The following is a 13,212-nucleotide window of genomic DNA, read 5'->3' as shown; positions in this document are numbered from 1 at the left end:
TGATGCGGCTTCACGGGCAAACGCACAGGGCGCTTGGAGGCCGTTGTACCGATCTCTGAGGCTTGTTCTGCCGGGCCGCCCGATGGAGACGACGCACCGCCGTGTTTGCGCGACGAAAAGTGGAAACGCTACGCCTTAACCGATGCGTACGCACTAAGCTGGTACGGTTTATGCGGATACAAAATACATTATGTTCAATGGCCGCTGAGTCGGGGAATTGACTTTACTACTTTTAAACCGAAACTACTGTTTAAGCGGGTACGGTTTAACGAGGTTTTACTGTATTGTTAGTATCGGCAAGCTTGTGGCAATAACATAGCCATGTCCACTTCGAGGGGACAGAAACAGATGGGTGTGCTTAGCTGCCAGTGACATAGAAACACATGACCGGCATGCCGCGGAAATTGCGGCATCTGTCTTCACTACTATCCTAATATGGCACGTTTCCGCTAAGGGTGGGTGAATATCTTAGCTGTGTTACAAGCGTCTGCGTATGAATAGGGTACACTTTTAACGTATCAGTGTAAATGCGGCCACTGTATTTGCCGCTCGCGATTTGTTGCGTACCCACGAGCGCAGACGAGAAGAACCAAAAAGCGCCTTTTTTTTTGCTGTTGTTGACCACAACCATTACGAAGCCTACAAGTAATAAAGGCAAGTTTGGTTGCCGCTTCCTTTTAGTCATGGAAGTGCGGAAAGTGATGAAAGTAATGAAATGAGGCATCTACTTAAGAATGTTTGGTGCGCGCAGACTGCTTGGCTTGTCTTGAAGAGTCGTTCGCGTAGCATTCGACAGATGGTAAGCGTGATCATTATTAGCTAGACTTGGCACATGACATATCGCTGCGGCAAGTTCGGGGTGCAATCATTACACGGGAAATAAAAAAATCGAGTTTTGACGACAAATTTCAGGGGTGTGATCATTACGCGAGTGCGATCATTATGCGAGTAAATATGGTATTAGGGGACGCGTGAGAGTCGCGCATTACCACAACTCTCATCGAAATTTCCTAATGGTCGAGGCTGTGGTCGTGTTTCATGTTCACCCATTGTGTGTTGTTAAAAAGTACGACCTTGACTGCGCGATCCCAGCAGTTGGATTGTGCTATCCATATGCAGGTGAGCTTAACGAGCTCTGTCCAGTAAGTGCTCTGAACTCATGCTCGCTGCTTCTCCGACCCTCAGTTTAGACTACGTGTGTGATCTGAGGGACAGTCACCAATAAGCGGCAAACTTCTGGTGGTGGTTTTGCAGCCAGCCCATTGCCACACCCACCTTGGCTGTTAGGCCTAACCATTGCTGTTTCGCCGAGTGTCGGCAACCAAATTTATGGCTTGATTTGTTTAGTGCAAAGTCAACACAAATCAACTTGCAGCTGCCATTGGTCTCTCAAGAGGCTGGGAAACCATTTTGCCAGCGAATGGGAGAGTATGAGGGACAAACTGAAAACCAATAATTTTCTTCTGCCGCCATATTTAATGTCGTCATGTGTCTGGATCACGCTTGAAAAATCTAGCCAGATACGTTATGGCGTCCATAACTGCTGTATGTATCTGTATGTATGTGTGTGTGTGTCTTTTGTATGTGGCTTTTTGTATGGTTCAAAATAGAAGGTGGTGGTGGGTAGGATTAATGCTTGAATAATTTAATAGAGCAAGTGCGAAATGCAGTCAGTGACTGTAAATTAATTTGGCTTGTCATGGCTATGAGCCATGCGATGTGACTTGCTCACGACACCAAAACTGTTAAATTGTTTGAGAATACTTCAGAAATTGTGAATGTTGAAATTTGAGCCAGAACAAATATTGAACAGCATAATATTCAATCAAATATTTCAAAATATCAACTAAATATTCACACAAGCCTAAATATAATTCATGATAAATGTTATTTGTGCACCACTTGAAACGAGGACTAGGAAATGACAGACACAAGCCTAGCCCTCATTCCAAGCCGTGCGCAAATAATATTTATTATGGATTGTTACCAACCAGCCCAAACCAGTGCCCTCCTAAATATAACTTCCTCAAATAAGTTTTTGTAATGAAAGCGAAGTGCTATTGTCGGCACGTTGTGCAAAAAACTTGTTCTGTTGCCATCTTATGATGACAGTGGCAGTCCTGCTGGCAGTTACAGTAGCCAGTGCCGTGAACACTATTTCAGTTTTTTATCAGATAGTAATGGCAAAGGGAATTTTCGGATTAATTTTCTTCAGGGAAATGTGTATGTTAGAATCATGTAAATACGGTAATTATTCACTTGCTTTTTTGAGTGCTTGGGAATGTTTAGTGCAAGAGTGCCTGCTGTCTGAGTAGAATGAAGAAGACATTTTGGTGTTTGAGGAGACCATCTGCTGAGTTTCTTCAGTTCCACTGTTCTTGTTCTACTGTTGCTTGATTTATTTAGATTCCTTGTCTAACCTTTTCCCTTCAGGTAGGATCAGCTGCTTCTTAGCATTAGGAGTTTCATTGTGCACACGGTGTGTTGTGTTGGGTGCCCGTTAATCGGCAGGGTTTGTATTCAAGATTTGTACTAGTGTGTGTGCATTTCCAGAGTGGCTTGGTCCTTGAGCTGGCTCTAAAGCAGGGGTTCTCAAGCATATTAGTCCCAGGAAACCCTACTCAGCTCCATGAAGTGCCGAGGAACTCCCCCCTTGTAGAGAGGCTATGTGAAGTGTGCAACATGCTTGGGGCAAACAGTGATGGTGGGCAGGGTAATGTAGAATAATAGAAGCTAGGCGTAGCACACAACACATTTGGGGCCAACGGTGGTGGTGGGCAGGCTATTTTGACGGTGATGTGCAACCCACGTGGTGCAAACTGGGTGCAGTTGTCATGAGCCAAGACAAAGCAACATCGCAACCAAGGCGTGCTGAGAAAGAATGACAGTTTTCGGAGCATATTACATGGGAACACTTTAAACATTTCATGAAAAGTGGTTTTGGAATTAGTGCCGACTCTGAGGATGGTAAAACCTTGTTAATTTGGATTTCACGGGACTGAAAAAAATTTTAAAATTAACCAAATGTAGAATTATCAAGGGTAACAAAACAATAAGCAAATGGTTACCATGGCAACACGCTTTTATTTACTGACTGAATCAGCAGATCCCGTTTCTATGCATAAAAGCATTGTGGAAGCTGCAGTTCTCATGATCTTGTGACTGATTAGTGCTCGCAATGGTGAAGACCTTGAAACTTCATTTGCAGCATGGCAGTGGCATGTCTTCATCTGAAACACATTTTTCACTACCGTGCATACATCCTGATTATTTCTTTGCCAGTGAGCTGGTCGCCAAGAAAGTGTTCATTCATCATGCTGTAGCTGGCGCTTTTCATCCTCGACAGCTTTGCACTGAGTCAAAGTGAAACAACTGTTTCCCACAACTGCTGCGGACAACCGCGGTTACTATTGACGTCATCATGGACTGCGGTTCTGAAAGCAGGCGGCTGGCGCATGCTCCAAGTCAAAATAAAAGAACCATTTTCTGCAACAACTGCAGATGAAACTGCGATCGATATTGATGCGATCACGAATGGTGACTATGCAGTTTTGAAGGCACGTGGCCAACGCGCACACTGAGTCAAAACGAAACTACTGTTTACCACAACCGCTGCGGACAAAATTATGCTGGCTATCAATGCGATCATGGTTAGTGACTGTGCAGAAGGCACACGGCCAGATGCCAATGTAGTGTTATGCATGGTGATAAACGCAAGACCAAAGGCTTTAAAGGCACAATTAGGCATGAAGTGTTCCAGCATTCCTGTCAGACAAGTATCACATATGATTTTCGCTGATGACTATGGCAATGCGAACACCGCTGCTTTGTTTTGGTTGGACGCTAGCACCATTCTTGCTCTTTTGCGTTGTACATTCGTGGTGTTTAATGCCTGCTGAGCTACCGTACTAGAACCAACTGTGTTGTGCTACTCCATGTATCTTTTTTCAAATCCTCTGACTTATATGTCAATGTGCATGCTAGCGGCACCTGTCTAGCCCTTATCTACAAACAGGAGAGATGCGCATGGGGTAAGTTACTTCCTTCGAGATACAAGTGTGAAAGCTTAGGCATGCTGCCCATTTTTGGAGGCTGGGTGGCTACTAGCTGCTAGCAGACTTATTGTGCAGCTTGCACGTTTTTGTTACGTACTGTGATGTGCTTTTGGGTAATAGAGATCCCTTGGATTGAGCACACCTCTTGTCCACAGTCTTAGTTTAGTGACTTTGCAAGTGCAGAAACAGGGAAAACTTATCACTGGCTTGTGGAACCCTGAGGAGGGTCCTGCAGAACCCCTTGGTTCCACAGAACCCACTTTGAGAACCCATGCTCTAGAGCATTGTGGCGTCCATCATTCGTTTAGTTGAGTTTGTGTGGTTCAGTGCCCCCAGGATGACAAACGCTGGTGGGGGTTCTTCCGCAGGTGTGAGCTATGTGACGGCGCTACCTCAGACTCAGGCAACCGTAATGTACCCAACGCAAGCTGTCATGGCCGCTCAGACTGCCATGGCTCAGTTGCAGCCACAGCAGATACAGCAACTACAGCAGCATCAACAACACCAGCTGCAACAGCAGCAGCTGCAGCAACACCAGCTGCAGCAACAGCAGCTGCAACAGCAGCAATTACAGCAACAGCATTTGCAGCAGCAGCAACTTCAACAGCAGCTCCAGCAACAACAGCTGCAGCAACAACTACAGCAGCAGCAGATTCATGAGGCTCAACAACAGGCTCAGCAACAGCTTCAGCAGCAGGCACAGCAGCAAGCAGAACAGCAACTTCTTCAACAGCAGCAACATGCACAGCAATTACAGCAGGCTCAGCAGCAGCAGCAACAGCAGCAGCAAGCAGAGGCAGCCACACTCCAAGCGTCTCGGCTTTTACTTCAGCAGCAGCAGCAGCAGCAGTTGCAGCAGCCTGGCCAGCTGCCAGCTACACTACAGCAGCCCTATCAGGTGCGTTCATCGGTGTAGGGATGATTTGCCATTACTTTCTGGCAGCATGTTCACACTTTGTGTGTATGTACAGCTGCAGCAAGGCCATCACATTTTGAACAGGTTTTTTTTTCCAAAAATATTTTTTGCGGATGGTTGTCTGGCTGATGGCCCAAAGGGATACAGGTAACGCCTGTCATGTTTTCCTGTTTCGAATGGTGGAGCGTGTAGCAAATTTTTCACAGATATGCACATATTAAGGTATGTCACCAACTCTTAAAAAAGCTCTTTTGAGATTTAAGTCTTAAAGTTACTACCTTTATGTTCATCTTATACAGGGCTGTTTTACTGGAGGCTCAAGTGTGTTAAACAATTTTCAGTTTCTTAAGCTACACTTTTTTTCCCACGATTGTAAATGTCTGGAACATAGCTGTTGTGCCCACAGCTATATCAAGTACAGAGGTTGTACATATGGTTGTGATCCGTTAGGGTGCCTACAATAAAAAAATTTGCACGCACTTGGTCTTGTTGCTGCGAAATTGCTCCACAGCCCCCCCCCCCCCCTCCTTTCCCATTGCTTGCAAGGGAGGAAAACTGCACTCGTGAGGCCACCATACTTCTTGGCTCACCCTTCTTGGCATAGCGAAAGCTTACACCAGGTTGGGCACAATTGTATCTTATAGTCAAAATCCCCCTGTTCAAGGGTTTGACATGAGGAATGGCCAAGCATACATAGAAACAAGTGAACAAGAACAAAGAAAGGCTAATTACAAGAATGCAAAATAACTATGAATAACAAAGACAAACAAGTAGTAAATACAACACATATAACAGTAAAATAAGTAAATGTGGACTTGTGTAATACTCAGCGCAGTAAAAAAAGAGTTCACATGAAACACACATAAAAAGATTTCAATGCAGCATGTTACAACATGGAAAGAGCGAGCCAGGCTTAATACTATTTCACACTGTATGCCAGAACTGCTTTAAATTTATCGTGATCAGTGTTGCTTACAGCATCTACGAGTAACTTGTTCCAATCTTTTACCATTTGGACGAAAAATGAATTCATATGCGCAGAAGTGTGGGCACGTGAACAGCTGACTTATGCGAAGCGATAGTCGGTGAGGCGGAGTAATGACGGCATGGTTAATTGACAAGTGATAAAGTTTGTGATAAGTGGAAAGTCTCAAAATTTTGCGGCAGCATTCAAGACTGGGAAGATTGGCTTGGAATTTTAGTGCTGTGCCGCTATATAAGAGTGCTCTGAATAAGGTAACCTTGCAGCACGATTTTGGACTTGATTCCAACATGTTTGAAAGGTTAATCTGATGGGGGTCCCTAATTGCGCTGGTGTACTCGAGTTTCATTCATGCCATTGTTTGGTAAGCAAGTATTTTTACGGAGGACTGGGTGGGATGCAAGCTAAGTCATAAACAAGCAAGGGTGTGGTTAGCATCGTTTGTGATGTTAATTATGTGAGACGACCATGTAAGATCACAAGACGTTGCAACATTTTTTTTTCGACATGATACAGATAGTTTTGGAGTTTGGTAGAGTCAAGGTTGTTATTGATGCTGCGGAAAATAACACAGCCGTTGGTGAATAATAATATGTTAGAGGAGATATTATTAGGAAGATCATATATATAGATTAGGAAAAGTAAGGAACCCAGATCCATGCTCGGGGGCATGCCTGAGACAATGGGTGTGTTACGAGATGCATGGTTCTTAGCCCACACAAACTGCTGATGATTAGTAAGGAAGTCACGCACTTAATTTAGGACAAGGGGGTTAAGGGTTAAATCGGAGAGTTTCAGTAGAAGGCATTGGTGAGCAACTTTGTCAAAAGTGTTCTGTAAATTGAAATCTAAAAGCGTGTCGGCGGGTACACTGCTGTCTAGGCTGGAGCTGATATCATTGATGAACAGAGCTAATTGGATAGTGCACGAGCAATCTTTTAGGAATCCATGTAGGTAGAGGCAAAACGAAATTACAGATAGTTGAAATTTCATGATGTGAATTGATTATGTGCTCCATTATATTTGAAGAAACACTTGTAATAAATATAGGGCGGTAGTTTTCTTGCGATGATTTAGGCCCATTTTGGTGCATGGGAATTATTTTGCCAACCTTCCAATCATTACAATGCCTATAGCTCGGGATTGTTAGACGATGTGCGATAAAAGAGCACCAGAAATGTATTTTGTATATTTTAGGACCCTTGCATAGATGAAATTGATTTCAGCTAATGTTGTTAGTTTATTTTTTAAGAACTGTGCAAGCACAAGGAAAACGCGGACAAAAAATATAAGGTGCACACACACGCACACACAAGCGCTACTTTGAACAGTTTATTTTTGATTTCGATGCTACTTTTATACATCACATAATCTGAGCACATTAGCGCATAGAACACCAAGGCACTAAGAGTCAACAATCTACACAAACGAGGCTGGCACACCTAGAAAATGAAATTATTTTCTTGTAGGCGCGATAGATGGCATGCTTATGCACATTTCACCCATCTTTTCTTTCTCTGCTTCGATAATCTCTCTTGTAAGCTGATTCATATTTCGGCCAAAAATTCTGCAAGTGTGAGACAACGGAACACAACCGCAACTCTTACAAATGCATTGCAAGAAAGCCACCGACCACATTTTTGACATTGTTACTGTGCACGTGCAACTGATTGCCAAGGCAACGGCTGGTTTGCCCTACATAGCTGTGACCACACGACGGTGGTAAGCAATAAATTACTAATGCAGCACCAACTACAAATTTTTTTTTGCTTCATTTTGCAGCCAAGGTTCTTGTGTGCATTTGGAGCCATGACCTTGCACAGCTTTTCCAGCTTGTCTGCTGTTGAGAAGACCACATCTGCATTAGTTTGTTGAGCAATGTTTTTCATTATAGGAGACAGTGTGTATGTACGGCAACACACTTATGCGACTCCCGTGCTCAAACAGAGGTGTGGTCACAGTTTGACCAACATTGTTGCTGTCCCTCAGTTTCAGAGACTCGGTTATCTTTATTATGCTGTTATCTTCAAATGTGATATGTACTGGGCATCTCACGGGGATCAGTTTTGGGGTAATCTGGCAGATTGCCTACAGGCTCCTCAGTAAACACTGAAGCAAACGTAGCGTGTAGCATTTCAGCAACGTCCTCGTTTTGCACAGGAAAGTGGAGGTCATGACAGAGTGGTATAGACGGACAGGGTTGATAACTTGCCAGAATTGTTTAATATTGTTTTGCAACATAGCTGGTAAATGTGGATGATGGGAAGGAATGTTTCATTTTGGCAGCAAGAGAATGAAATTTCTTTTCTATGATGTGACACCTACCGCATGCAGAAAGTGCATTTTGTTTTTTTGTTTTGTTTTTAGTCGCTTTAACATGTTAAACCACAGTGAAGCTGCACGTTCTGTTAAGATGATAGTGGGGACGTATAAATCAACTGATTCTTTTATTTAATTTTTGTATTATTTTCGACTCAACTGAATGCTGAGAGAAGTCATTGAAAAATCTGTGCAAAAAGTAATTTAATTCTTTGTTAATGGCGCCATAGTTACCTTTATCCTAAAGTGTTAGCATTTTTGTTTGCTTTTTTAATGTGTGCTAGGTCACAAGATTATGTACCTTGAAATACTGCACGATCACTGAGGGCAGGCAAATGCATGAGTGGTGTGATGTGATCGGCATGGGTTGTGAGCATGAGGTCTAGTTTGTTGGGTGAACGTGCGCATTCTCTCGTAGCCTTCATGGAAAGCCGAGATAAGTTAAAAGTGAGGCATGTGGTAATAAAATCACTCTTGATGGAACGTTTTGACACTGTGAGGGTGATACATGACGTTGCTCCATTTAGGCAATCACTCTCGGTTGCGTGGCGTGCGATTTGAGAGGTGCGTTCACAAGCAGCTACTTATATTTCAACAATTTGATGATCTGCGTCTAAGGAAGTTTCTATTGTGTCATTATTCCTTTGCAGCAGGAGTGAAATTTAATTATATTGAAATTGTGTATAAAACACTTCATTATATCCTAGTTTAAATACATGTTCTATGGACGAGAAGTTATGAAAAGTTATATATTTCGGTATGTCAGGAATTTCATCATATTAAAATTTGTTATATTGAGGTTTAACTGTATAACTTTATCCGGCAAGAACTTGTTTCTTTTTGCATTAAGATTGCAACTGTTTTGTACTGAGGACATTTTGTATAGGTATTTCTTCTTTAATTATTGCTAGCTGTTTTGACAGTTATGCTACATGGCATATAAGAGGGTCTTCAGTTTGGGCCAGTATATGCCTTGGGAAATTGACTGCACAGTTACCCACTGTGGTGGCTTAGCGGATGTGGTGTTGCGCTGCTAAGCATGAGGTTGTGAGATCGAACCCTGGCTATGGTGGCTGCAATTTGATGGGGGTGAAATGCAAAAATACCTGTGTCCCGTGTACTGAGGGCACATTAAAGACTTCCTTTGGTGGTCCGGAGTCCGGAGTCACCGGAGTCCCCCTTGCACCGGAGTCCCCCACTATGGCGTGGCTCATAATCAAATCGTGATTTTGGCACATAAAACCCGAGAAGTCATTCATTGCACATTACAATGGTTGGCAAGAGGCGCAGTTTAAAGACTGTACTGTCGAACCTCAATACAACAAACATCAGTATAGTAAAATCCAATGTAACGAGCATCCTAAACATCATGCAAGTTTTTCTGCGATTTAGCGAGCTGATTTTCTTCCACACTCCCAATTCTGGATGGTTAATATGTGTTATCTTTGTGAAAAAAAAAGAGAACAATCTTGTCTGAAAGTGAAATCATCATTTGCGCATGTTTTGCATGCAAATGTGGCTGGAGAGTGGCTAAAAACACAAACTGGCACCCGGAAGGCAGAACTCGCTACTTTGTCATCTGTTGTGCCGGTGTAGGAGCCACACTGGGTGCACGTCACATTTGAGCTCATTGTCTCGTGGATATGCTCCAAATGCATCGACAGTGATTCAAAATATGGAAATATCAGCTGGAAGCGAGCTTATGAGGGCCTCAGCGATGATGAAAGAAATGGACGTAGCTATGTAGGCTTGTCAGGTCTGTATAGTGAACTAATATTTTGATGGGCATTATGGAGTCACTACACAGTTGTGTATGAATAATGTGGCAGTCTAGAATTGGTGGTACATGATGATACGTGCGTGAGCTTGGTGACAGAAGCCATTAACGGTGGTTGCGGTCTGCACAAAACCATTGCGCTAAACACAATCTCTGCTGTATGTGCCAGCACTTATGATCCCTTAATTATTAGTTCTATTTCTTAGTTGGATTCTACTCGCAAATCCTCAGAGCACTTTGCATGAAACTCTCGGAGCACTTTACTGCTCCTGGTTGGCACAGTGGCAATATAGTACAAAATTTTGAATTTTCAGGGTTCCATTTATTTTGCCTGCACTTCATAGATTCAGTTAAATGCCACGACATATCTAACATGCGCTTGTTGTGTCATCCTCTCTTACATCCGTGTCGTTTTTTGTTGCGCAATATAATTTGAATATCTAACACACTATGGCATTGGCTGTTCTCGCCATTTTTAACTCTGTTCACATTTAACTTCAATAATGAGCTTCCACTATCTTTGGCTTCTGACTGAGGAGCTTTTCGTGCAAACTTCTTTAATAATCGCATGAATAAAGCAAAAAAAAAATTAAAATGTTATAGTAAAGAGAACTCAAAACCAAAACTTTTCCCATTTTTGGTTTTTTATAATCTACTTAAGTGTACAGCACAACAAATGAAATGTGAAATTTTGTGCCAAGGACTGTTGACACATTTTGTGCCATTTCGAGTGTGTGGTGCTTCACAGTACTTTACACTTCAAGAGGGATATACTAAAAGAAATAATTTTTTTGTTTGTGAAACGGAATTAGACGCTTTTGTCTAGTTAAGATATTCATTAATAAGATTGGTTTCACCACACCGGTTACTTGGGCATCTTATACGATGAGCAAAATGAGAACAAGGTAAAATCGGGAGCCAATGTTTTGACAAGTAGACTTGTCTTTTTTCAAGCCTTGGAAAAGACGAGTTCACTTGTTGAAACCATGGCTCCCGCTTTTACATTGTTCTCGTTTTGCTCATCGTATTGAATTTCCATTTTCCGCCTTCCCCATGTTTTCCCTGGATTCTGGCATGCTATGTTAGGTATGAATTTGTTGAGTGCGGCGTAAGTTGCACTCCTTAGTTCTGGGATATGCTGAACAGTACATAATTTAGTTGATGCTGTCAAGCCTGATAATGAAGTATCACCGATGCAAGAAAGCAAGTTCGTTATATCTATGGATTGTATTTTTTGACATATATATTTTTGAAATTTGGCAGGCCTTTATCAGCATTTATATTTCTTCAAAAATTTGCCACTTGTTGGCACTCTTGCTTGGAAGGCATCACATATAAAAGCAAAGCTTTCTTTTGCGAATCTTGCTGGGTTTCGTGAGTGTGCGTGCTGTGGCCTGGCTATTCTCTTGCCGAATAGGCCAACAAGCCACAGCGGAGTATGTGCATTGCTGGGTTCCTTGCACCACCACCTAATGGCGCTCGCATCTGCGGCAGTGGTGGTGCAAATTACATCCGAAAAATAACAGCTGAATCATTCCAAGGCAATGATGAGGTTGTTTTAGAGAAAAAAAGACCTTGAGCGAGAACCAGGTGGAAGAGGAGCTGGTGCTAAGAAATTTCAACTAGATGAAAGCTGAAGAGAAAATTCCTAAGCGTACAGTCACAGGGTTAGACAAGGTTCCTGTTAGGCTGATTGATGAACTAGGACCAAAAATTAAGGAAGCTCTGTTGAAAGCAGTAGAAAAACGCTTACAAGATAGGTGAATACGAGACAGTTCGTGACAAGGTAAAACAAATTTATTAAAGGAAAGGGGGAAAAAGATAGAATTCACTCATATACACTGTTGACCATTACTTAAGTATTATACAGGTTAGCAATGCCGGCAATTAAATTAAAACTGCAAGCATGGATAGAGAGTAATGACATGTTGGGAGAACATCAGAATGGCTTCAGGATTGGTAGGCATCTGGATGGTCACTTATTTGTTCTTATTCAGTGTATATAAATATCCAGAGTAGAAAGGAGACCATGATAGTTGGCTTCTTTAGACATTACAGGAGTGCATCACAATGTTGACCGCAACATTTTGTGGCATATTCTGGAACGGGAAGGCTTAGACAGTGATTGTATACAGCTTTTGAGAGAGGTTTACCTCGAAAATACTGTTTGCGTTGAATGGGAAGGGATGAGGAGCGAGCAGGAAGTTGATATCAACAAGGGTTGATATCAACAAGGTTCTCAGGCTCCACTCCACCCCCAGCTCCAGTCTTTGTAAATGACCATTTAACTCCCGACAACAAGAGGCTTTTCGCGAAGGCACTCGCGCTAAAGAAGGATAGCAACTGGCAGTTCCTGTGGACAGATAATTGTCTCATTAAAGCTCGTAAGACCAGTGACAGCAGAGTATTCCGCATTTCATCTGAAGCGGACCTGCGCATCTTCACCTAACCGTGTTTCATTCATCTTTTCCTTGCGCGTGCGCACCTTAATCTGCCATGTCTTTGATATCCCCACAAAGATTTAAGTATGAACTTTCAAATAATAATCGTTCATTGATCCATTTTAACGCTCGAAGCCTAAGGAGGAATCATGATAACATTAGTAACTTTATCAACAATCTTGATCACTCTTTCTCGTTTATTTGTGTTTCTGAGACCTGGCTTTCTGACAACGATTTCAATTTATACGGCTTTCCATCTTATAGTTCTGAGTACTGTCATCGTTTGTCTGATAATCATGGAGGTGCTGCCATTTTCATTGCTTCGGACATCACTTACACCCGTAGGCACGATCTATCAATAAATGTTAGTTCCTGTGAGGCTATTTGGATTGAGGCTGAACAACCTTCCTTTGCACATAATCGGAAAAATCTTATTCTTGGTTCCATCTATCGCTCCCCGTCATCTTCTGTCACTGATTTCCTACTTGCTCTCGACGTCATACTTAACAAATTATCGTTCGAAAACAAGAATGTTTTAATCGTGGGCGACATTAACATCAACTTACTCGACACAAATACCAGCGCATATTCTGCCTACTCGGACTGCTTTTTCGGATATGGCTACGAGTCGCTTATTAATTGCCATACCAGATGTAGCCATAACGGAACCCAAACACTTCTTGATCATGCATTATCTAACATAACACCGTCCCCTGTGTCGG

General features: G+C 42.5%; 1 protein-coding gene across 2 annotated transcripts in view; it reads left to right on the top strand.

Annotated features, from left to right (window-relative positions):
* The window catches only part of LOC135907236 (mediator of RNA polymerase II transcription subunit 15-like), a 70,146-nt gene that overhangs the window by 30,940 nt on the left and 25,994 nt on the right, over nt 1-13,212 (top strand). For both annotated transcript variants that reach the window (XM_065438912.1, XM_065438913.1), the window contains exon 12: nt 4,424-4,953. In XM_065438912.1, coding sequence (XP_065294984.1) covers nt 4,424-4,953 — 530 coding nt within the window. The remainder of the gene's footprint in view (nt 1-4,423; nt 4,954-13,212) is intronic.

The sequence above is a fragment of the Dermacentor albipictus genome, chromosome 1, assembly GCF_038994185.2.
Source record: "Dermacentor albipictus isolate Rhodes 1998 colony chromosome 1, USDA_Dalb.pri_finalv2, whole genome shotgun sequence".
Classification (NCBI taxonomy): domain Eukaryota; kingdom Metazoa; phylum Arthropoda; class Arachnida; order Ixodida; family Ixodidae; genus Dermacentor; species Dermacentor albipictus.
The sequence above is the reverse complement of the archived record's forward strand: the minus strand, read 5'-3'. Positions and strand labels throughout refer to the sequence as shown.